Source organism: Petaurus breviceps, unplaced genomic scaffold, assembly GCF_028583685.1.
Source record: "Petaurus breviceps papuanus isolate PSGF00001 unplaced genomic scaffold, PetGlider_PUasm1.0 208, whole genome shotgun sequence".
In the NCBI taxonomy this organism is placed as follows: domain Eukaryota; kingdom Metazoa; phylum Chordata; class Mammalia; order Diprotodontia; family Petauridae; genus Petaurus; species Petaurus breviceps.
The window spans coordinates 17,499,097-17,523,140 of NW_027185852.1; the positions used below are offsets into that span (position 1 = coordinate 17,499,097).

Genomic DNA, 24,044 nt, shown 5'->3' on the forward strand with positions numbered 1-24,044 from the left:
GGGTTCCCTCATGGGGACATGTAAGACCATATATGGGCATTCCCTTTTGTACCCATTACTCAACATTTACTAAAGTTGTGCAGGGGCGGCTAAGTGGTGCAGTGAATAGGGCATCGGCCCTGGAGTCAGGAAGACCTGAGTTCAAATGCGGTGTCAGACACTTAACACACACACAAAAACTAGCTGTGTGACCTTGGGCAAGTAACTTAACCCCAATTGCCCTCCAAAAAGCAAAAAAAAAAAGTTGTGCAAAGCGTGGTTTAAGACTGTGTGTGTGTGTGTGTGTGTGTGTGTGTGTGTGTGTGTGTCTGTGTCAATCGTTCAAGGATAAAAAGGAAAAATAAGACCTGGACCCTATAGGAGGAATGAGGCAGGGATATGTCACCATCATCATCACAAATTTATACGGAGATTGCTTCTGATTCTGTGGAGAGAAGAGAGAGAAGGACATCAAAGAATAGACTTTATGGAGGCCCCCTTCCCCCTCACTTATGCGTTATAGTTGCCTGGTTATGTTCTGGTTTGGAATACTGAATATTGAAAACAATGGCCATAATGAAAAGGTGAGGAGGCCTCACTACCTCTTCCACCAATAAATTATCCATTTAGGACTTTATGTCTGGCACTGGGTTTACAAAGACAAAGAAACATCCCCCACCAGTCCTTGCCTTGAAGGAGCTTCTGCTCTACTGGGGGAAACAATCAGTATCTAGAAAATCAAATATGAAATTTAAGCAAATGCATTTGGGGGGGGGGGAGGGCAGTAGTAACTGGGGCAATCAGAAAAGGTCTCATGTAGAAGGAGGTGGTATGAAGTAAGATAAAGATTGTAAGAGGCAAAAGATGAGGAAAGTGTATAGTTCAGGCCTGGGAAGAAGATTGGACAAGGTTGTATGTGGCAAATGTGTCCCCTGGCTTGGCTGGAAAGTGGAATGGGTGAAGGAGGGGAATGTTGTCCAAGACCTGGTCTCCAAGTCTCCTGGAGGCAGCCCCCTGGAAGTGGTCCAGGCTGGGGGCTTAGCCCAGATACTGCATCATGGGGTACACCACAATCCTCATCACAGAAATAAAATTAATGTCACATGTTCCTACTACTCCTTTCTTCAGGAAAGTCAGAAAGAAGCCCCAGTAGACAGGACAGCTTTGAAAGCTCTAGCTTGAATTTATTATAGATTTGAAAAAGAAAAGCTGCACATAATAGAGATTTAGTTTCATGGACAATCCTCTTTTTTCACTTCTACTGCACATATAGAAATGCCCATTTCATTTGGCATTAGTTAAGTTCAGAATAAAATTCAGCTTCAGACACTTACTGTGTGACTCTGGGCAAGTCACTTAGCGTCTGCTTCTCCAGTTTCCTCATCTGTAAAATGGGATCATAACAGCACCTCCCTCCCAGGGCTGTTGTGAAGATCAAGTGAGATAATATTTAATTACATGCCTGGAGCATGTAAGTGCTATATTTTTTGTTCACTTCTTTTTGTCGTGTCCAACTCTTCCTGACCCCATTTGGGGTTTTCTTGGCAAAGATACTGGACTGGTCTGTCTTCATTTTCGAGCTCATTTTACAGATGAGGAAACTGAGGCAAATAGGTTAAGTGACTTGCTCAGGTTCACAAAGCTAGTAAGTATCTGAGGCTGGATTTGAACTTAGGTCTTTTTGACTCCAGGTCAAGTACTCTATCTACTTTGCCACCTACCTGCCCTATAAGTACTTTATACATGTTGTTATTATTAAAAAAAAAAAAAACCCAACACTTTTATTCCTTTCTTTGTGTGGCCATCTTATATCTTGTAGAAGAATTCAGTTGTATGGTGAAAAAAATTTCTTCCCCTTATTTGATAGACATTGAAAGCTATCAGCCAGAAATTGGGCCTGTGAGAAGGCCCTTGGCATCTTTCTAAATTTATCCAATAAATACCACCCCAATCATCAACATTCAAGTGCTTCTGTTGTCAGGAATAAATGCTTTCAGCATACTCAGAAATAATGGCCAAATTTATCTATTAATAGTAAACTAGGTCTTAATCTCTAATTAGACTGATTTTTGCTGGCAGCTTTTTAGATTTGTTTCCTGGAAATGCAAATATTCTGAACTGTTTGGCAACTGGCCTGCTGATGGCCTATGGGTCTGCCATCCCTCAACTAGTCTAAGTGAGTTCAGAGAGGGGCAGAGCTGGACTGGTCATCGGAGGGTTAATTTTTAGGACCCTCTACTCAAAGACCATCTACTAAACTGAAGAGAAGGCATAGTCTTTGTTGCCAGTCAATCAACCAGCATTTATTAAGAGCCTACCAAGTGGGCATGATACATGTAGTAGTCACCAGGCTTTTGAGAGGCTCGGAAGTGTCAGTCAATTATCAAGTAATAATTAGGGGGAAACAGGGACTTGATCAGCTGTTTAATCCTGTCAGCATTTCATCTCAAGTGACTACTGCCTTTACGTGTGTCCCTTGGGGAGCGCTCCCTGTTAATTACTCTGTGTCCCCAATTTGATGGGAGGGAAAGATGCCCTTCTAGTGGAAAGTCACTGGAGGAATCTGCTGCAGCTTTGAGGAGCATTGGGCCTCTTGGCCTTGGGACCAGTCACTGACACCCTTGTACAGAGGAGGCAAGAGGTCAGGACCCAGCTGCCATTTTGTTTCCTTTTCTGGGATACCCCTGGCTGTGCACCAATGCCAAGTTGATCACTTCTGGGGGGTATAGTTAGTCCCAAGACAGTTCTGGGCTGGTGGAAAACACGCAGAACCAGGGTTCAAATCCCCCCTCTGTACCCTACGAGCTGGGTGACCTTGGTCAAGTCACCTGACATTTCAGGCCCTTGATTTCCGGACCTGTCAAATCAGGGGGTGGGACTGGGTTACCCCTCTGTGTTCCCATTATCTGTGGTCCGGTCAAGTGACTGGTTTAAGCTCAATAAGGATGGGCCTCTTTATTGCAACTTTGAATCCAAATGAGTGAATGAGTGAGACATTGTTTCTCTTTCTGCGTCTGGCTGCGCTGCGTGTCCGTGACCGATTCGCAGGCGCCACACATGGACCCTTTAGGTAAAGTCCCGGCCCGTTCCCGGCTCCCCTCACAGCGGGCTATGTACAGGACGTCCCGCTGCACGGCCAGCGCACGGCCGGAGGTAGGCCTCCCGCTGCCCCATTTCCCAGGTGAGGACACCGAGGCAGACGGATCCAGTGTCTTGTCTTCTCCTGTGTGCCAGGTCCTGCGCTAGCTGCCGACCCGAGTCCCCGGCGCCTCTTCGGAACCAGTGTAGACGAGGGCTCACCTGGATCCCCGGAGGCGCGTGATCCACTCGGCCCCGGCAGGCGCAGAGCAGAGGCAGGGAGGGCTTCCAGGGCCCGGCCTGGGCAGCGGGGCCTGAGTCCTGCAGGATCGCTGCGCTCTCAGGGGCCTCCGAGGCTCTCCTGGGTGCCACTCTCTCCTCCCACCGCCAGGGGACGCCAGAACGCCGCGGCAGCCCCGCCTCCCGCTCCGGGCGCCGGCCCAGACGGGAGGGATCGTGCGCGTGCGCGCGCTGCGGAGGAGGAGGGAGAGGGCGAAGAGGGGGAGGAGGGGGAGGAGGAGGAGGCTGGAAGGGGAGAGGCGGAGCCAGAGGGCAGGAAACAGGGGCGGAACCCCCTCGAGGGACCGGAAATGGTTGGGTGGGATCGCACCTGGGGCCGCGAGGCCAGACCCGGGCCTTGCGGGGAGGGCGGGTTTGCGCCTGCGCCGGGCACCTTCTGAACGTCGCCGCCACCCGGGGCTGAGGGGACGTCGGGGTCAGTACTCGGGGTGACGGCCAAGGCCCCTTCGCTTGGCCTGGGGACCAGGGTCCTGGTGAAGGCCCTAGGGACAATGGGGGCGGGTCTAACCGGGGAGGAGCAGGGGCGTCTGTGTAGCGGCGGGCCGGAGAGAGAAGGGAGAGCCCTTCCTCCTGCCGGGGCTCGAGAGGGGGCGGGGCCTCTGTTCCGCAGGGCCGCCAAGGGCGGGGCTTATGGCGAGGGGGCGGGGCCTGTGGGTCTGTTGGCCTGCAGACGGTCTCCTAGGTCCTAGCCCATGGCCTTGTGGCCATGAGTAGCGGGGCAGGGAGGTAGGATGGCCCAGGCAGTCAGGTCCTGGGTTCAAATCCATTTTATTTGGTAACGACCCATGTGAGCTTGGACGGGTCACCTCTCCAGGTCTCGGCCCCCTCTGCTGTAGGTGGACTCCAAGGCCCTTCTAGCACTACGTCTGTGATCAGATAAGTCAGCAAGCATTTCTGATGCAAGCTTGTGTGCCAGAGACACAGAAACAGTTGCTGTTCTCCAGGAGCTCACGGTCCAACAACAGTTACAGTAACAACAGTGGGTGCTTTGAGGCACAGTGGATAGAGATACTTTTGTAGCAGTGACAGCAACAAAATAGCAATGACCATAACAACAAATGCTGTTTAGTTATTTCAGTCTCCTCCAATCTTTCATGACCCCATTTGGGCTTTTCTTGGCAAAGATACCCGAGTGGTTTGCCATTTCCTTCTCCAGCTCATTTTACACATGAGGAAACCGAGGCAGACAGGGTGAAGTGACTTGCCCAGGGTCACACAGCTAGTGTCTGAGGGAGGATTTGAACGCAGGAAGATGAGTCTTCTCTGACTTGTACTACCTAGATGATGCCCACATCATTCATAATAATAATAGTGGTATAACAGAGAGTCATCCTCAGAGCCGGTAAGATATGGGTGCCTCTGGCATATCCTGGCTGCATGAAAAGTGACATAACCTCCTGTAAGTCTGAGTTGCAATGAAAGTTGATCTGCTTTGAGTAGAAGGGGTTCTTCTGGGAGCCCCCTTTACCAATGACATTGTAGATTTAGGCCCTGTATCCAATAATAGCTGTCCTGTGTACAGGGAGTAAGTGGCAGAGCTGGGGTTCCTGATCAAAACCTTTGACTTCAGTTCTCCAAACGGAATTCTTTTGCTTCTTAAAATCCCACGTTTCTTTTGTGCAGTCTGTGTGTTCCTTCCTACGGGAGGGCTTCCTTGATGCAATTCTGACTGGCTTTGTGTTACTTTGAAGTTTTACTTCTTATACTTTGTGGTTCCTTCTCTGGGTCCCTGTTCTGTGGCCTTAGTAGAATGTATCTCTTGTACTAGCCAGACCCTTAAATTTTTGTTGAACTGACCTGGCTCTGGAATGGAGGGAGCTTCTTAGGGGAAGGTGGAGAGAAGGTGAAGGGAGGTTGGGAGTTCAAGTGGGGAGGGAGATGGCAGGATGCAGGTTGGCGTGGGGAAAGTGAAGAATTCAGTGTCGATGTTTCATTTTCCCTCATCTATACTCTACAGACTTCTCAGATATGTCTCCTGCTGGACACACCTGGCTGAGTTCAGATCCTCCCCTTGCCCTAATTGGGTGGCCTTTGCAGATCATCTGTAAAATGGAGATAACTGCAGTATCTGCCTCACCAGGCCTATTGAGAGGCCAGTCCACAAGCATTTATTAAATGCTTTCTACTTGCCGGTTTTATGCTAAGCCCTGAGGATATGAAGGAAAACAAAATATGTGTCAAATGCTTTGCACATCTTAAGGGGCTTTTGTTCTAAAGGGCATGGGGGCAAGATGGAGACAATGAGGTAAATTTACAGAATGGATACACAGGAGATGGAAGGGACAGAGGAGGGAGATGTTAGCTACTAGGGGGCACAGAAAGGTCACACAGTAAGTAGCAGAGCTGAATTTGAACTCAGGCCTCTTGATTCTAAATCTAGCATCCAGCCCAGTACCTGGCATATAGTAGTTGAGCCCCTGGGAGGGGTCTGAGAGGTGAAGGAGGGGCTGTGTCAGGGAGGGGAGGACCCCCAAGTGGAAGAGGGAGAGAATAGATGGATTTGGGAGGAGAGGAGAGGAGAGAAGGGCTCCCAAGGGGAATGTCTGGGATAAGAATAATTCCCATTTCTGTAGTATTTAAGGTTTATTAGGCAATTTCCTAACAAAAGCCCTTTAAGGGGCCTTTTTTACAGATGAAGGAACTGAAAGAATTGTCCCAGATCAGGATGAATGCAGAAACCCTAGACTTCCTGCCTGCACTCTCCCTTCCTGGTTCTGGGTGATGGGGGTTGGTGCTAGTCATGTGTTGAGTTACAGTCTGGAAGGTGCTCATCGGCTCCCCTAGCCAGCCTGCCTACATTGTGTGAGGGTTTCTTTTTGGTTGAATTTCTTCATAAAGAAGCACTGTGTCCATCAGTCTTTCACACCTTCTCCTCGAAACATCTTCCTTCCTGCGTAGGGCCTGAAAAAGGCCTTTTACTGACACAGCCTGTTTTAAGACCACCCGTGTTTAATGCATCAGAAAGTCAATACGTAAGCTTCCAGAGTAAATCAAATAAAAAATCTCCCTTCATTTGCTCAGCTCCCTGTCTGTAAGAACCCTTTCATCCACCACCTCAAATACTACCCCAGTGAAATGGAGCGGCAGTGGACAGCATCCAGCATCCCCACACAGGGAGTAGAAGTCCAGGGGGCTGAACATAGCCTCAGGGAGCTGTGGACTAGGCTGGCCATAGAGCAGCGAGGATCCCCCAAGGGCACAGCCAAGGGCACATCTGCCCTTCTTACCTTAGCCCTGAGCCGTGCAGCAGGACAGAATGAGGCCTGCTCCAGTGGGTTTTGGCCCCTTTCTTGGTGGGTGGACTTTGCTCGAGTGATTATTTAAAGTACTGTCCTATTTTTGCCAATCTGACAGCTGTTTCCATAGAAACCGGAGAAGAGACAGGCGCTTTCAGCAGAGTTGTTAAACCTGTCTTAGAGGCTTCAGCTGTGAATGCCAGGCAATGTTGGACAGGCTCATTTTGAAGTGATCTTTTAAAAATTTAGGCTCCAAAATGTTCTCAAAGACCATAAAGATTCAATTGTTTAATGAGCTAAGATGATTAAGTTAACAAAGAATCATACAAATTCATCAGCTTTTCTCCTTAGTCTGTTAGAACTCTTTTGATGTAAATTTGTGGAAGCCTTTGATTTGGTTCTAAAGCCTTACATCTTTCTATCAGTGTATATAATCTGGTATTTGGTTCTGTAGCAATACATTTCTTCCTCAAATAAATGAAAGATTACAAATTAAGAAATATTGCTATTCACTGTTGGTAGGCATTGAGAGGGGTGTTCCCAGGCTCTTTCTGTACAACCTAATAACAACCCAGCAGGTATTTATTATGCACCTGCAGTATAAAATTCAAGGCACTGTGCTTAATATGAGTTGCTGCTTGATTCCTCCCCTCCAGGAACTTGTTAAAGTCAGGAAGATGACATAGAGACGCGTGGCTGCTGGGATCTAGATGAGAGTGTTGTCACAGCAATGCTCCAAGTCGTTCCCTTATTCAGGAAGCTCCCCAGGCTCCTTTGTAGCACCCATTTTGGCTCTTCAGGTCCTTTGCACTTTGGCTCCAGACTCCCTTCGACGCTTGAGGGCTGTGGCTCTCTCTCCTTCATCTCCTTCCCCCTTCTCTTACTGTTCCTGATGTCCCTCACCTCTGTGCTTCCCACAAGCTGCCGCTTTGTCCGGCAGTGTATGCTCCCTCTTCATCTGCCTGCTAGGATTTCTAGCTTCCTTGAAAACTCAGCTGAAGGGTTATCTCCTATAGCAGAGGTTCTTCTTGCTCTGTCCTAAGCCCCTTTGGCTGCCTGGTAAAGCCTTGGACCCCTTCATATAATCATATTCTGAAAATTATTGAAAGAAATGCCCCATTTCAGTTAGAGGTAATGAAAATTAAGGTGTAATATTTTTCTGATTCATGTTCTTGGAACTCTTTTTGGGTTGATGGATCACAGGTTAAAAAAAATCTTATCCTACAGGGAGGCTATCCTAATTCCCTAGCTATTAATGCCCTTGCCACAGAAATTATTTTGATTACATCATATATTTAATTTTTTATATACTTATTCTTTTCCCTCAATAGAACGTAGGCTTCTTGAGGACAGGGACTGTTGATTTTGTATTCATGTCCCCCAACATAGTATAGTGCCAAGTAAATACTTGTAGAACAAATAAATAAGTGTTCTGCAAAAAGTACTTGTGACTGGAGAGCCAGAGAAAGTGCAGACTTGAAACCATTTGTCAGCCCTTCCCAATGCCTCCTCCATGGGTAAGCTTATTTTCTCATGTAATTGTGTGGGTTTTTTTTTTTATGTTGTATCAGGAATTTAAAATTATAAACTAGATAGTGGTGGAACTACTGTTCATCTTTCATATTTAAACCAGAAGGTGGCATGTTAAGATTTGATTAGATTCTCAAGGGAAGATGTCAGCTTGTAGGTGGGAGAAGATTAGCTAAATTCTAAAATAACCTTGCAATGGCTATTATAAACAAACACTTCCCTTAAGAACAGGAGCCTTAGATAATAGTAGCTAACATTTATCTACTTTTAAGGTTTCAGTACCTTACACCAGTGTGTTCTTTCATCTTTACAATGAACCTGGGAGGCAGGTGCTATTATTATTCCCATTTTACCAGTGAAAAAACTGAGGCCCTGAGAGGTTAAGTGACTTGCCTTGGATCCCAAGACTAGGGAGTCTTGAGTTAGGATTTGTATTTAGTTCTTGTGTTTCCAAATACAGCTTCATCCCCTGCACCTTCAGCTCCAGGTTCTGATAGGTTTGCTTTTTAGGAGGTTTTGTAGGGGGAATACTTGAGAAAAATAGGAACTTCTTTCCTTTTCCCCAATGATGGGGCCTGGGGATGTTCTTCTGTTTTTCTGTAGCTCCTTTGAGGAGTGGTTAGCATCATCTAGGGTTTTATTGTTCTTCAATGTTTTTGCTACTTTGCACAAAGATTGTTGTTAGTCCCTTGTTTTGGAAGAGGGCCACTGCCATCATAGGGGATGTCTTTAGTTGTCAGCCTCACTTTGTCTTCCTGAATCATAGAAGTCTAGTGGCAGGACAAAAGTCAAGATGACTGGTGATGGCCTGGGAGGCAGCGGATGCCCTTGGTGTCTTTTATGTCAGACCAAGCTCTGAGGGTTCCACAGCGCCTGCTTTTGCCACCTTTATGGCCATTAGAATAAATTTCTGTTTGAAAGTTTTCACATACCTGGGGTAGACATCCCCCAACTCACCGAGAGGTCTGAGGCCCATCGGTTTTTAGCCTGGTTTAGATGATGGCTTGCTGGGCTGTGGTCACTGTGCATGCTACAGCTTTTTGGAGCCACAGGTGAGCATTGGGTGAAGGTAGACACCAAAGGTGGATAAGTGGCCTTGAAAAGCCTTTACAGAGTTGCTCATCCTCCCTGAAGATTCCACAACGATTATGGAATTAGGCAGTTTGATTGTTTAAGTAACTTCTTGATTTAGACTGATAAGAAATCCATGGATTCATAGGTAGGTAGAGGTAGGTATATGTAGCAGCAAGCACCCCAAGTGTTCTCAGGGTTGCTGCCACCACAGGTTTTTGGATCTCCTTTGATAAAGGAAAGCAACTCAAAATGGGTTAACAAGCTTACTTTAATCAGTCAAATATGTATCGTTTACCTTGTTCAGGGGAAAAAGGTCAGCACCCCGGACTTCAAAGTATACGGACAGAATTATCAAGACAAAAACAGATCAAGTAGACAGATTTCCAACTGTCCAACCATTACATCCATACCAAACAACATCTGGGTTTCAAAGCCGGGGGGCTCTGGACAACGGCTTTCCAGAGTTTCATCTGATCACATCACAGAACACTTCTCAAAGTGAGCCCCCAAAACAAAGCTACACATCAGGGCTTATATAGCCTTCTCCTGGCTCAGAGAATGTAACAACTTTCTGGACCCACTGGCCGATCAAGAAGTATCTCCTGAAATATAAGCCTCCCTCCCCAGGCTCCAGGTGCATTTTATTTAGCCTAGGGGCAGGGAAGATCTAGAAATTTGCATTTCCATTACAGTATATAGATGGATATATAGAGAGAGCATTTCTTAAGTTCTTATCATGTGCCTGGAATTGTGCTGGGAATACAGATAAAAAAAATCTCTCCCTTCAAGGAGCTTACATTCTAACGGGGAGATTGCATTCAACAAGGACCCAGAAGAGGGATGGGATAAGGTGAAGAAGTCAGGAAAGCTCAGAGCAGAGCTGAGGAAATTGAGCCTGGATGACTTGGACTCTGCATGGAGTATTATTCCCTGGGCGGGCCTCACCATTCAGAAGAGGAGCCCGGGGCAGAGGCATGTTCAGAGGAGAGACTTTTGGTGGGAAGGTACAAGACCCGGGAGTGGAGCTGGCAGAGTTTCTCCTTTGGCCACATTTTAGCTTGTGTATGTTGCTGTAGGAAAGTGTTGTACCACAGTTGTAAGTGGATGTCAGAACATACTGTTGTTAACATTTAAGATTATTATAATTTGGGTGAATTCATTAACAATGACAAATGAAGGATTGCAAATCCTTACTAGTGTTTTTTTTTTTTTTTTACAGTGCACCTGCCCAGGGAAATAACCAACAGTTGTTTTTGCTAATTGCTTCTGATGTTCCAATCATTGGGCTAGTACTGGGGGTTAAAAGAATCCCTGATTGAGATGAGCTTCTTGGGGAATAGGAGTTGTTCTTTCTGTCTCATGGGAGAGATCTGTCCCTTTCTTTACTGGAACTTCAGATTTCTTACGACACGGAGCAGGTGAAGAGCTCGACAGTGCTTGGAAGGCAGGAGGCACTTGGCCCATACTTCCTCTTAACTTTCTAGTAGGTCCTGAGATCTTTGTTCTGTCAGATTATCTCCAGTCCTGACAACTCACATACACATTGTGTGCTTAGAGTTTAGGGAATGTTTTCCTCCAAACACTCCTCAGAGGTCAGGCTAATGGTGGGATCCTGGATTTTTAATAGAAGGGAACTTCCTTATATTTTACAAGTGAAGAAGCTGAGGCCCATACATACAAGTGGGAGCCCCATTTTCAGATGAGAAAACTGAGTTTCAGAGAGGCAACATGACTTGTCTGTAGCTAATCCTATCTGGAGCTGGGACTCAAAGACCTTGTCTTCTCCAGGTCCAGCATCCCCTGTCTTTCCTATATCTGCAAAAATTGTTTTCTATTACTTATTACACCATATTTTAATTGTGGTTCTTTTTAGTGAACAAAATCTCCTTACCTCCTTCCCTCGTCCCTCCTCCCTCCCAAAACAAACCAAACATTGTTACAAATATGCGTAGTCATGCAAAAACAGATTCCTGCAGTGGCCTTTTCCAAAACAGGTATACCTCATTCTTCACTGAGTCCATCACCTTTCTGGAAGGAGATGGGAGGGTGACCTTCTTCATCATGGCTTCTCTGGAATCTCTGTTGGTCCTTGGGATCAAAAGGTCCTTTTTTTCAGGAGTGCAGGACACAGCTTATCCACACCTTATCTGAGTGATTCTTGTCCAGGTGCTCATAAAACTTTGGCAAAGGATCGACTGTCCAAGGTGCTGGAACCTTGTGGCACACCAGTGGCAAGGTTGTGCCTGACATTTGCCCTGGGACAGTCCCCCTTCTTTTCAGGCCATGCATTTTCTATGTGAGGCCTCATTGGTAATGTGCTGCTGCCTGTTGATGCACACAGCTCTTCACCATCCTTTGAGTCATTCACGGGTTTAATTCTTAAGAAATGGCGACAGGCATAGAGCATCCCTGGAAGCATGTTGGCCTGGGCTGGCTTGTGTTCCTTTGATCAGGAGCCCCTGGGGTGCTTTGAAGCATGGGACAGTCCAGCTGCAGGGTTCCTTTGTTTCAATTCTGAGCCTGGTTTGTGGGCATCAGGGCAGTCTTCTCAAGTTGACATGTGGATGTATTTTCCCAGTAGACTTCCCAGCCCAGTCCATGTCATTGTCTGGGCAGTTTGCATCCTTCGTCTGTTTTGACCAATCATTTATTAAAACTGTTGCCCATGAGATCACAGATTTAGAGATGAAAAAGACCCTTGAGGTCAGCTTGCCCAAATCTGTCATTTTATAGTTGAAGAAACTGAGTGTGATTAATTGGGCCTTAAATTTTAATGGAAACACAACATAATTATATTGGTAACAATAAAAGATTAAAATTTGAGTGAATATTTTTCTTTAGCCGATTGTTACAGGGCAAACACTTAAAAATATACATTAACTCCCTAATTGGTCTTTGTTGAGTTCTAACATCTGGAGGAGACCAGCAGTGAACATGGACTGGCCCTCCATTGCTTCCAGTTCTCTCTGTGTGACTTGTCTGTCCTTTTTGGTTTTATGTTTCTTTTAAAAGAGTTCATTGATGTCTTTTGTTTTTATGTCCTCCTCTTTTATGAATATGTTCCTCCCTCCCTTCCTTAATGAGCCATCCCTGGCAGCAGAAGAAGAAAAGGTGGGAAAAAGCAGTTCAGCCAAACTAGCGCTACAGCCGCTTCTGAGCATGTGTGCAGGGCCCCACAATTGTGGTCAGGAGGGTGCCTCTGACACTTAGCAGTGTGGCATTGGGTACATCAGGCCACCTCTCTGAGCCTTAGTTTCCCCAGCTGTTACAAGGAGAAGCTTAAAATGGAAATGCCATTGAACTTGCTGTTTTTACCCATGACGTTCCATCTTCTGCCTATACTTTTGTACTGCAGGCTGTTTATTGATGTAGTGGATAGACAGGGTGGACAGGCACTTCCTAGCAGTGTGACCCTGACCAAGTCATTTAACCTCTATCTGCTTACATTTCCTCATCTACAAAATAGGAATGTTAACAGCACTGCTTCACAGAGTTGTGAGGACTGTTTGAGATATTTGTAAAGTACTTAGCGCGGTGCCTAGCATGTAGTAAATGCTTATTTCCTTTCTTTTAAATTTACATTTTATTTTATTTTGTTTTAAAGAAAGATCTGCTTTCTTTGCCTTCCATGTTCTCATCCATCCTCCATCCTCCATCCCCCTCCCCGCCTCTGTTGAGAAAGCAAGAAACAGAACCTCATACTATAAACATGTCCAATCAAGCAAAACAGATTTACCCTTTGATGCGTCCAGATGTCTCAGCGCTCTGAACCCATCATGGCTCTGCCAGGAGGCGGGCAGCATGTTTCATCCAGAGGCCCTAGAATTGTGTTCATCAGAGTTTCCAAGTGGGGCTGTTTTTTTCAAGGTTCATTGGAGAAAGGATTAGCAGTAACTCACATTTTACTTTACCAAGGACTTCACTTGCCACAACACGGCAGAATACGTAGTAGAAGTACAATATTATTGTCCCCTGTTTGTAGATGGGGAAACAGAGTAAAGTTGAAGTGAGGAGAAAGTAACTTGTTCAGTGTCCATGGCTGGTAAGCACAGTAAGACTCAGAGCCTGGACAGGAAGCCAGTTCTGTTTCTCTGATCCAAGATCCAGTTTTCTTTCTCTCCTATTGTTCTACCCTTGTCTTAAGGGGGTATAGAGGATGGGAGCTTAACTGGACGTTGGAGACCAGCGAAGCTTCTTTCAATCTTTTAAAAAATAGAGCATGCTCGTGTATGCTTGTAGGAGAGAAGGAAGAAGCTGGTGATTAAATCAGTCAGTAAACATGCATCATGTACCTTCTGTAGACCAGGCACTGGGGGCACAAAGGAAAAAGTGAAGCAGTTCTGCCTTCAAGAGCTTGCATGCTGTTGAGAGGGATCGTGTGTGTGTGCGTGCACACATGTCCATATGTATGCCTACATAATATATCAGAGATCATGAGAGGGAGTATGCTAGTAGCTGGGGGATCATTGACAGAGTCTTGAAGGAGACAAAGAATTTTAAGGGGCTAATGTGAGGTGGGAGTGCGTCCCAGGCAATGGGGACAGATAGAACAAAGGCACAGGGAGAGGTTAGGGCTGGGCAGAGACGTCTGAGGATCGTCTGCACAGATAGATGATGGTCAAGACCATGGAAGGTGATGAAATCACAAATTGAGGACAGAGCCTTGGTGATCAACAAGGTCAAGTGCAGAGAGAGGTCAAGAAGAAGGGGGTTTGAGAAAAGGCTGGATTCGCTAATTACGAGATCATTCATACACATGGAGAGAGCAGTTTGAATTGAGTTATAATGTTGGAAGTCAGACTGCCAATGGTGGGGACGTTTTTTTACAGGAAAGTAAGTGAAGATAACAACTGTAAACATGTTCTTCTAGGATCATAGATCTGGAGCCTGAAGAGACTTTGGTCTCATCTCATTTTATGAATAAGGAAACTGAGGCTGAGAGTGTTTAAATAAATTGTCCAAGGTTATATAGCTAGCAAATGTATGAGGCAAGCTGTGACCTCGGGTCTTCTGACTTGAAGCTGAGTGTTCTATCTCCTGCATCACTGAGTGAGCCATGAAAAAGAGGAGGGAGAGGATAACAGGTAGAGATACAAATAGCCTGTAGGGAGGACTTACTAAGGAGAGGAAGCCTCAGGCATGTTTTTGGGTAGCAGGGAGAAAGGGGCACTGGTGCTGTTTGTTGAAGATAAGAAGGGATGGGATCCAGGGCCTCCTCCTCATCAGACACTAGAGCAAAGGAGGAGAGAAGGGGAAGAATGTCAAGAGATGCTGAGTCAGGGAGGAGGAGCAGGAGGAGTTATCAAAAGATGACCTGGATTTTCTCAGTGCGATGAAGGGTGGACCAAATAGAGATAAGCTGAAGACTTGAGAGAGTGGGTACAACAGGTATCACAGAAGGTAGGAGACTTAGGGGGAAGATAGAAGGAGCACAGCCCCTGGAAGGCTCCTCAGGTGGGAAGAATGAGAGTAAGGAGGGAAAGAAAAATCTGGGTGTTGTGGAGGAGAGAGATGAGGGAGCTGCCTTCTGAAGGCCTGGAATCCCATGAAAAGAATCCCACGTCAGCAGACTTTGCAAAAATGCTCTACCACCTAGCTTGGATTTGGTCAGGGTCTCAATCTTTTATGGGATTCCCTATGGCTTTTCTGCTGTTTGGAAAGATTAAGGAAAGTCACTATGCCATGTGGGAATCAGTACTCACTCACTTGGTCTAATAGTCTGCAGATGCTTAAGAAATGCTTAATGTCAGTTCTTCACCTTCGTGGTTTGGGGAAGCTGCACTAAGCAGGAACCCTACAGACTGGTCCACATGGGCAAATTTGGGCCTCTTCTAATACAGCAAAGATTCAGGAACCTTCGAACCCTGGTCTTTCCCATTAATCCTGCTTAACACTTCTGTGGTGGAAAGTGGGAATGAACTCTTAAGTTCAAAGATCATGCCTACTTTTGCCCTCTTTGTCATGACTTATTGGTGGTCTCCATGTATCCTTCAGCCACAACAACGCACAGAGGAGCCTACTTAGGTATAGAGGGGTGGTGGCCTGCATCAGCCAAGAGGCCTGAGAGAAACTGAAGCATTGAAGGTATCTCTGTAAGTGTATGGGACAGTGGACAGCTGCCTTCCCCAGTTCCTCTGGCCCTCCTTATAATTCTCATTCCTGAACTTCTTTAGCAGGACTTACATAACATTTTGTAGTTTTTGCTTGTTGTTTCAGGTACTTTGGGTCTTGGCACAAATGGATTTTTATGCTTGAGTCTCTGAGGGCCAGGACTGTGTCTTACCTTCTTTTGACTCTTAGCCAGTGCTCAGAACCTCAGAGGCTCTTGGGAAATACAATTCTGTGACATCTTGGTGAAGTATATATGGACTGATCATTTTTGCTTATTTTATATTTTTTCTGTTTCGTTATTATGAATTTGCTAACAATCAACAAACATAAATTTTCCTTAGAAAAGAACAGAAAAAGAACTTTGTTATGTATAGCTTTTTAGAAAAAGTATATTAAATTTAAAATGGTATTTCTAGCACTGCCCTCTGTATATATTTCCTTTTGAGCTTTTTTCTGTTCTTTTTTGTGTATTTTTATTTTTTCTATCTTACTCTATTTATTTCAGTGAACATTTATTAAGTACCTACTGTGTGCAAAATATTGTGGTTAAAAAAAGCCCTTGACCACAGCTTGGAGTTAAAGGAATAAAATATACAAAAATAAGAAAATACAAGGTAATTTGAGGAATTTGTTTGCTAGCCTCAATCTTCTTGAAGTAGTATGTAAGATTATCTTCTTAAAATTTTTTTGATTATTCTTTAGAATTTTAAAGAGTATTTTATTTTTCCAATTACATGTAAAAACGACTTTTAACAATTGTCTTTAAAAATTTTGAGTTCCAAATTCTTTCTCTTCCCCTTCCCCCCCCCCCATTGAGAAGGCAAGCAATTTTATATAGGTTATACGTGTGCAGTAATGCAAAACATTTCCATAATACTTATGTTTTGAAAGAAAACTTTTTTTCTTTGTATTTTTCTAAATGTTTTATTAATGCTCTTTAATTTTTTTGTGTCACTATCGCCCTCCTCCCACTTCCCCCGCTCCCCAAGAATAAAAGCCTGAAGTCCTGTTTTGTAATACATTAGTATATTCAAACCAAAACAAATCCACACATGGGCTGTGTCTGAGAACATATGTCTCATTTGGCACCTTAGCCCTATCACCTCTCTGTCAGAAGCGGGTAGTTGACTTCATTGTCTGTTCTCTCTAATTGGTCATTGCATGGATCAATCTCTCTAAGTCTTTCATGATTGTTTTCCTTTACAAAGTTTGTATTAATTCTCCCCCTGCTTCTACCCAGTTGACCTGGTATCTGTCCCTGTGTGTTCTCCCAGATTTCTCTGAATCTGTCCTTGTCATTTTTGATGGTACAAGGATACTCCATTCTATTCCTATTCCATAATTGTCTAGTCCCAGCCTGGGGAACCTGTGGCCTTGAGGCCATATGTGACCCTCTAGGTCCTCAAGGGTAGTCAGTCAAAAGGCCACACTTGAGGACCTAGAGGGCCACATGTGGCCTTGAGGCCACAGGTTCCCCCCTCCTGCTCTAGTTCCATCCCATTTAGTTGAGGGACGGCAACTTTGTTTCTAGTTCTTTGCTATGACAAAAAGAGGTGCTGTGTGTATTTTGGTGTTGTAGGTCTTTTCTCTCTTTCTTTGGTGCCTTTGGCATATAAATCTAGGACTGGTAGACTGAGGCATAGGGTGTCGTTTACGGTCGAGTTGGAGTAATTTGGAGTTCCACCAGCAGGCAGTTATTGGGCCTGCCCTCCTACCACCCTTCCAGCAATTGTCATCTTCCTTTTTTTGTCTTCAGCCAGTCTGATGAGAATGAGATGGGAACTCAGAGTTGTTTTAATTGAATTTCTTTTATTCATGGTTGAACATTTTTTTCTCTAGCTCTTGATGCTTCCTTTTTTTGTGAACTGCCTGTTCATATCCTTTGCCCATTTATCTATTGGGGAAATAGCTCTGGTTGTTGTGTCCTGCAGATCTTGGATATCAGATCCTGATTAGAGAAATTTACTGCAAACATTTTTTTTTTCTCAGCTATTTTCCTTTTAACTCAGACAATACTGATTTTGTTTGTACAAAAACTTCGATTTTCTGTAATCACAATTCTCCATTTTATTGCCTGTGACACTCTCATTCCATAGCCATAGTTGTGAGAGGTCACTCCTTCTCTGCTCCTTTAATTTCATTATGGTTTGATCACAAATAATTTGTCTGATTTGAACAAATTTGCTCTAATTTGACTCACCCCATGTTCAGAAATAAAAAAAGAAATTAAAACTATGAGAAATATCTGTTAAATATGGTAAAAACTTAAAATTTTTAATTCTGCTATTTTATAATTGGTAGAATCAGTCATTCCTGAAGAGATTGGCCTAGAGTTGATACTTGCTCAGCTAACAACTAAGCACTTGTGATGCCCCTTGTGACACAAATTACCGCTCTTAGCATCTGGGGAGACAGGCCTTCCTGAGGGACCTCCTGTCCTAACTAGGAAGACCACGGTATGTGCAAAATAAATATGAAGGGAAGAAATGCAAAGGCACTAAATGCAAGGTAGTTTGGGGTAGCATTGGCAGTTTGGGGATGAGGAAAGGCATCTTGCTGGAGGAGAAGGATTCCTAGATGAAGGAAGGAGAAGTACATCATTCTGGGGCACAGCCGGTGCAAAAGTTTAGTGATGGATGGGAAAGGAGTGTTGTGTGTGTGTGAGGAACAGAGAGAAAGCCAGTTTGGCTGGATAGAGGGAAGTGATGTCCAGTGCGACTGGAAAGGCAAGGTGGGACCAGGTTATGGAGAGCTTTTCAATTGAAGCTGAAGGGGTTAGGTTTTTTCTAAGAGGTTATAGCAAGCTTAACAAATGGCAGTGACTGGTCAGTTCTCTATCTAGGATTGATTGGCTTGGCAGAAATGTGGGGAGAGAGACATGAACCTGGGAGACCAGCCAAGAGGGGCTTGGAGAGGTGGTGATGTTGGTGACTAAGTGACGTAGTGAGCAGAGGAGGGCTCAGATGCCACACAGGTTATGGAGGTAAAAGCAGCCAGAGTTGATAGTGATACTTGGGGTGAGCAGAGTGAGTAGCTGATGGTAACTTAGAGCAAAGCCTCTCTTTTACTGTATGCATGAAGACTGAAAGGGAAGTGTGTGAAATATATCAAAGGGACTACTGTTTCAGGTGCTTTTTTCCTTTTAGTTGCAGATAATTGTCAGTAGTAAGCCTTACCTACCCACGAAAACTGAGACAGGACTGTACCTGGGATCTGAGGGCAACTCTTGGGAGCTCCCAGAGAGGAAACACTTTCTATCACTGAGGTCACTGTCTTTCTGTAGTCAAGACTTACTGCTTCCAGCTGCTGCAGTTACTTTCTGCTTTTTGCAGATCCCTAGATTTGCAATGATTTTTGATACTGGTCAACATATCCTTTGATTTTCTCATCTCTCCAAGCTTAGCTCCTCACCTGGGCCTTTGCATCAAGTGTAGCATCCACTCCCTGCTTCATCTTTGAGTAGGTGGGTGGGTGGCTTGGTCCTAGGCTGAGCCTCCTTAGTATTTCTGAACTATGTCAGGGATCCCTTAGCCCCTGTGCCTGATCTGGCCCTTGGGACCGTCTCTTTGGGACTTTTGCTCAACGCTGGGCTGGGGCTGGTTGCTGCTGTTACTCTTCAGCTCTCCCCCCTCTCCCTGCCCAAGCCCCACAGTTCGGAGCCTTCTCAGGGGCCTTCTAGACTCAGGAGCTTGCAGGCTCCATCAGGGTCTGCTGGGCCAGGGCTGGCTTTGTTGGGTGGGCTCCCTTTCTCTGCCCCCTGGTAGCCCTAGGGGGGAAACTGCATCTGTGGCAGTTTCTCATTGTACTTTTGAGTGTGATTCAGTCAGGCTTTGCTGAAGGGAGGCTTGTGGGAGCCATTCAGACATCTTAGTAGACTAGCAGTTGCTCTGAAAGGATCTGCAGTGGAGTGACTAGTGGGTCTGCACTGAAGAGGGCCATAGACTGGGGGACTGGGGAGGCTGTGGTCCTGTTGTGCTCTCCTCTCCCCCCAACTGCTCTGGAATATTGTCAGTTCTGTGCGCCATGGCTTAAGGAAACTGGTAAGCTTTGTTTTTTGTTTTTTTTGCTTTTGTCTTTTTGGAGGGGGAAGGCAGGGCAGTTGTGGTTAAGTGACTTGCCCAAGGTCACAGGGCTAGTAAGTGTTAAGGGTCTGAAGCTGGATTTGAACTCAGGTCCTCCTGACTCCAGGGCAGGTGCTCTATTCACTGCACCACCTAGCTGCCCTGACAGTGATAAGCTTTGGAGTGCCCAGGGGAGGGCAGGCTGGAGGGGAAGACCTGGCATCCAGGTTATTGGACAATTGGCTAAAGGAAGTAGTCTGGTTTAACCTGGAGAAGAGGAGACTCAGGGGAGACCAGGCAGCGATCTTCAGGTATCTGTAGGATTATTAGACTTGAACGATGCTTATTATTGGAGGTGAGGAGGCCGCGGAGGGGAGGGTTCTTGGAGAGAGAGCTATAAATACAGGCAGTGTCTGAAGGAGCTCACATTCTCATGGGTATAAGGTAAAATGTGGGAGCGTGCACTGCTGGCATGGTTTGGAAATGGTGGGGAGTGACCTAGAGATTGGATTCCAGGCCAGATCAGGTCAAGATGCACTTGTCAGAGCTCCTGAGGCTGAGTCCTGGGTTCCAGTGGAAGGGGAATAAGTATGGCTGCCTAGAAGGCAGGTGTTCTAAATGACTGAAATTTCAGTTGAACCCTGGGGACCAAACCGAGAGCTCAGGGTGGAAGCTGCCAGAAGGCACATTGAGGCACACCTGCTCACAATTGGCCACATTCAGAAGGGTAATGGCTTCCCTCTCCTTGGAGATCTCCAAGCACAGGGTGGATGCCTGCTTGTTGGGTGCTTTATAGCAGGGTTTCCTTGGGTCTTTGGCTTGGCCTGCATGGCTGCTGAGGTCCCTGCCAACTTTCAAGTCTACGATTTTGTGATAAATGACTTACATGTCTGTGGCCTCCATGAGGGCTCTAGTGGGAGGGGAGGGACATTCTGGGAACCTTCTTAGGTTTCTCTTGATGTGGACAAGATAACTAATCATCTACATATCCAAGCTACTTATTACACGGGCCATTTTTTCTCTATGACCCAATGGGCTCCATTTTCTTTTTCCCAAATTTCCTTCTCTCTTCCCCTTTATCCCATGACTCAGACTTTCTCTTCAAGTTCTTCACTGTACTGTGACCATAGCAGTTTGGGAAATACTCTCCCCTGTTACCATTTGTGTCCACAATGTGGGGAAACACTTTGGTCATTTTAATTGGATGTGTGGTAAGTGAGCAATAACCCAATATACCTTTACATAAATAAAATTCTTAGTTTGTTAAGTTGCAGGTATTTTCCAGATATACTTATAGTTTCCTTTCTATGTTCTAGGATAATCAAGCGAAAGAAAAGATGAACAGCATCTGTGGCCTACAGTTGGTTAGTAGAAACTGTGTTTTCTTTCGGTTAACTCCTCTGACTAACTGGAAAAACTCTTCCCGACCACATTGGTCTCTGACTTCAAAGAGTCCTCATCAGGTACTAGTGAACCACGTGGGGGACAGATGCCAAGGACAAAGCCTGAGAAGGAGCCCTGGGCTCAGTTGCTTACCAGGGGGAAGCTCTCTCTTTTCTAGGACCTGTAAGGACAGCCAGGGATGGCTTGTAAGTGCCCAAAGCAGAGAAACTTGGAAGAGGATGAACAGCTGCTCTGGGTGGCCCCACTTCTCTGCGTGGCAGGGATCGACAGAGGGAGGTGCGGTCCTCGCTCTCTCACGATTCATCCCTGGAAAGGGGTTTCCTGTGGAAGAGATGAAAGGTATCAGCAGCTTCCACACGTCATCGAGGCTTTGGGCTCCACCACCTCCTCTTCTCTGGGTCATTCTTAAGCCAGTACAGAAACTTCTTGCCATCATTGTTGGCAGGTGAAATACTCTGTTTTTTGCTCTTGTACTTTAAGTGTGGAGAAAGTTGACTCTTTTAAAGAAAAATACCTCAAGCCAACTGCACTTAGCATAAATTTAAGTTATTGTTGATTTTGTATCACTTTATATATTTCTTTATTTGTAAGAGTCTTAGAGTGGTAGAGTATTGGTGTTTAAAGTAATCTTAGAACCGTAGACCCAAATGGAATTCATTATCTTCCCCCCAACTCTCTTCTTAGCTTCCCTATTCTTTAAAATTCATTTTTATTGTATTTTCAGTCTTGAATTCTCTCCCTACCACTTTTCCTTCTCCCGCACATTGAGAAAGCAAGAAAACAAAACGTATTATAAATATGTAGTCAAGCAAAACAAATTCTCACGTTAACCATGCCCAGTATGTGCTGTCATCTGTTCTCTGAGTCTGTGACCCCTCTGTCTGGAGGTGGACTTTTTATCACGAGTCCTCTGTCTCCCCGTTGCTGTGGGAGCACCAGTGTCCTCCTAACCCCTGCAGGCTCACAGTGGAGGGGCCTCTAGGACCCCTCCCTATCCAATCCCCCTCCCCCATCCAAACTTGTGTAAAATCCTGTTGTTTCTGCTCTTTTAACATCTTTCATGTACAGCCTCCTTGCTCCTCTGCCACTGCCCCTGCCCTAGTACAGATCCCTGTCACCTCACACCTGGCCTATTTGCAATCACTCCTGGGGGCCTGCCTGCCTCGTCCCTCTCCACCAGTCTATCCATGCAGTTCCTGCAATGATTTTCCTAAAGCCCAGGTCTGCTCCTGTCACCCTCCCCCGCCCCCCAAACTTTTGTGGCTCTCTATCGACTCCAGTGTCAAATGCAGAACCTGTTTGATCTTCAAAACCCTTCATGGCGCATCTTCCCAGTCTTCTGCCTTGTCACCCTCATTCTCATCCTAGAGACACTGGCTTCTTTGCTGGTCCTCACAGCAGATCCTCCATCTCCTGACCCTGTGCCTTCTCACTGGCTGTCCCTAAGCTGGGGATTCTCTCCCTCCTCACCTCCACCTCCTGCTGCCCTTGGCTTCCTTTGAGTCCCAGCTAAAATCTTACCTTTTTTGAAGAAGTCTTTCCTGATCTGCCTTAATTTTAGTGCCTTCCCTTGGAGACTGCTCCATTTCCTACACAGCCTGCTCCTGGGCCAGCCCCAAGTCACAGAATCCACTGATCGCCTTGCCACATGGCGGCCCTTTAGGTAGCGCTGGACCTCATGGCATGCATCCCCCTCTGCCTGTTCTCCGCTGGATCTCTTTGGCTTATCAGTGCCCTTCCTGACCCCGGCCTGGTCCCCCAGGGGTCTGCTGCCTCCTTCTCCTCTTGGGGGTGCCCAGAGGGCTGGCTTGGCCTCCATGCCTCCCTGAGTCCTTGAGATTGCAGCCTTCTAAAGGCACCAGCTCTTTTTGGATCTTAATGGGCATCCAGTGTGTTGATTTTCTTTTCCAGCTTTGAGTCATCTGCATATTTGATAGGCTTGCCATTTCTTCTTTTATCCAGATCACTGATAGGTGTTCAGTAATGTGGGACTGATCGCAGAACCCTGAGGCACTCATTACAATAACACTTTAAAGTTTCCCCAGAGCTGTACCAACATCTCATTTTCTCTTTACAACTGCCCTGCGTGACAGATGAAGAAACTAAGGTAGGCTTGAGCTTGGACCTTCCTGAATGCAGGCTGGGGCCTTTTTCCACGGCACCACATGTTGCCTCCTGTCAGCTCTGAGCCATCGGTGGCGCTTCTCTGCGTCCAGGTCTTCGGCCAGCTCTGACTCTGCCTGTGCACTCCTCCCTCCCATGTCCTTCACTTCTGCCACAGTGGTAGCCTAAGGCCTTTTGGGAAATGCTTGCCAAAAGTCCTGGTGGACCCAATGGATGGCATTTCCTGCCTGTTATCTTTTAGCCAGCTTCGTGACTATTTCAGAATAAGAAGTATGGTTAGTCTGGCATGGCTCCACACACGTGAATGGGACATAGGCCCGTGCATGCACATGTGTATGAACGTGCACCTGTATGCATGCATATGTATGAATATGGAGGGGGGCCCTGGCCCTGTGATGGACACCCCCCACTCCCATGCAGGGCTGCCCTTACAGTGCTGGCCTTTTGTGGTCATAGGTGTCATCTAGTTAGATCCAGCCTGGTGGTGGAGCCTGTCAGAATCTCTTTGGATCTTAGCTGTCACTTAGGATGGTAGTTTTCTAGGCATCTCTTCAGTATTAGATTCTAGGATTTTCTCAGGAATCAAAGACAAGCCCCCTCATGCTGGTCTTCAGATTCTACGGTCCTGTCTTTTTGGATATTTAGGACCTCATTTGTCCCCTTCCAGTCCTGAGGCACTCCTGCTCTGGGAGATCTGTCTGCACTCGCAGGCAGCGGCTCAGCAGGCTCATTGGATAACTCTAGAACCTTTGAGCACAGGCTGTCTGGATGAGAAGGGGCTGAGGAAGCTGGAGGGAGCCCTGCCCAGCTGTGGGGAGCCATGGAGGAAGCAAGACTACCAAGCCCAGCCCGCCGCCTCCCACACTCTCCTGGATACCTGCTCTTGACCATGAATTTGTCATGAAACCTGAAACAGACCTTTATAGCATAGAAGAGTCAGCTTTCCGCTCACGTCTCCAGAACGAGCGCTTTGTTTTTAAGGTTTGCTTTAGACCTTGCAGACAAAAAGCAGAGGAAATGTCAGTTCACTTCTCCTCAATAAGATCCTCATATGAGAGGAGTACTTTCAAGGCAGCTGGTGGCTCAGTGGAGAGAGCACCAGCCTAGAGGCAGGAAGACCTGAGTTCAAATCCAGCCTCAGACCCTT

At 46.0% G+C, this 24,044-nt stretch overlaps 1 protein-coding gene across 6 annotated transcripts in view; it reads left to right on the plus strand.

The window, feature by feature from the left end:
- Positions 1-3,618: 3,618 nt before the first annotated feature.
- The window catches only part of LOC138165304 (metalloendopeptidase OMA1, mitochondrial-like), an 80,335-nt gene continuing 59,909 nt past the window's right edge, over positions 3,619-24,044 (plus strand). For 2 of the 6 annotated variants that reach the window (XM_069093483.1, XM_069093485.1), the window contains exons 1-2: positions 3,619-3,772; positions 20,686-20,733. In XM_069093483.1, coding sequence (XP_068949584.1) covers positions 20,707-20,733 — 27 coding nt within the window. In that variant the 5' untranslated portion in view covers positions 3,619-3,772; positions 20,686-20,706. Of the gene's footprint in view, positions 3,773-20,685; positions 21,219-22,351; positions 22,881-24,044 lie in introns of those variants that run through there. The other 4 variants (XM_069093481.1, XM_069093486.1, XM_069093482.1 and 1 more) reach the window with 4 other exon arrangements.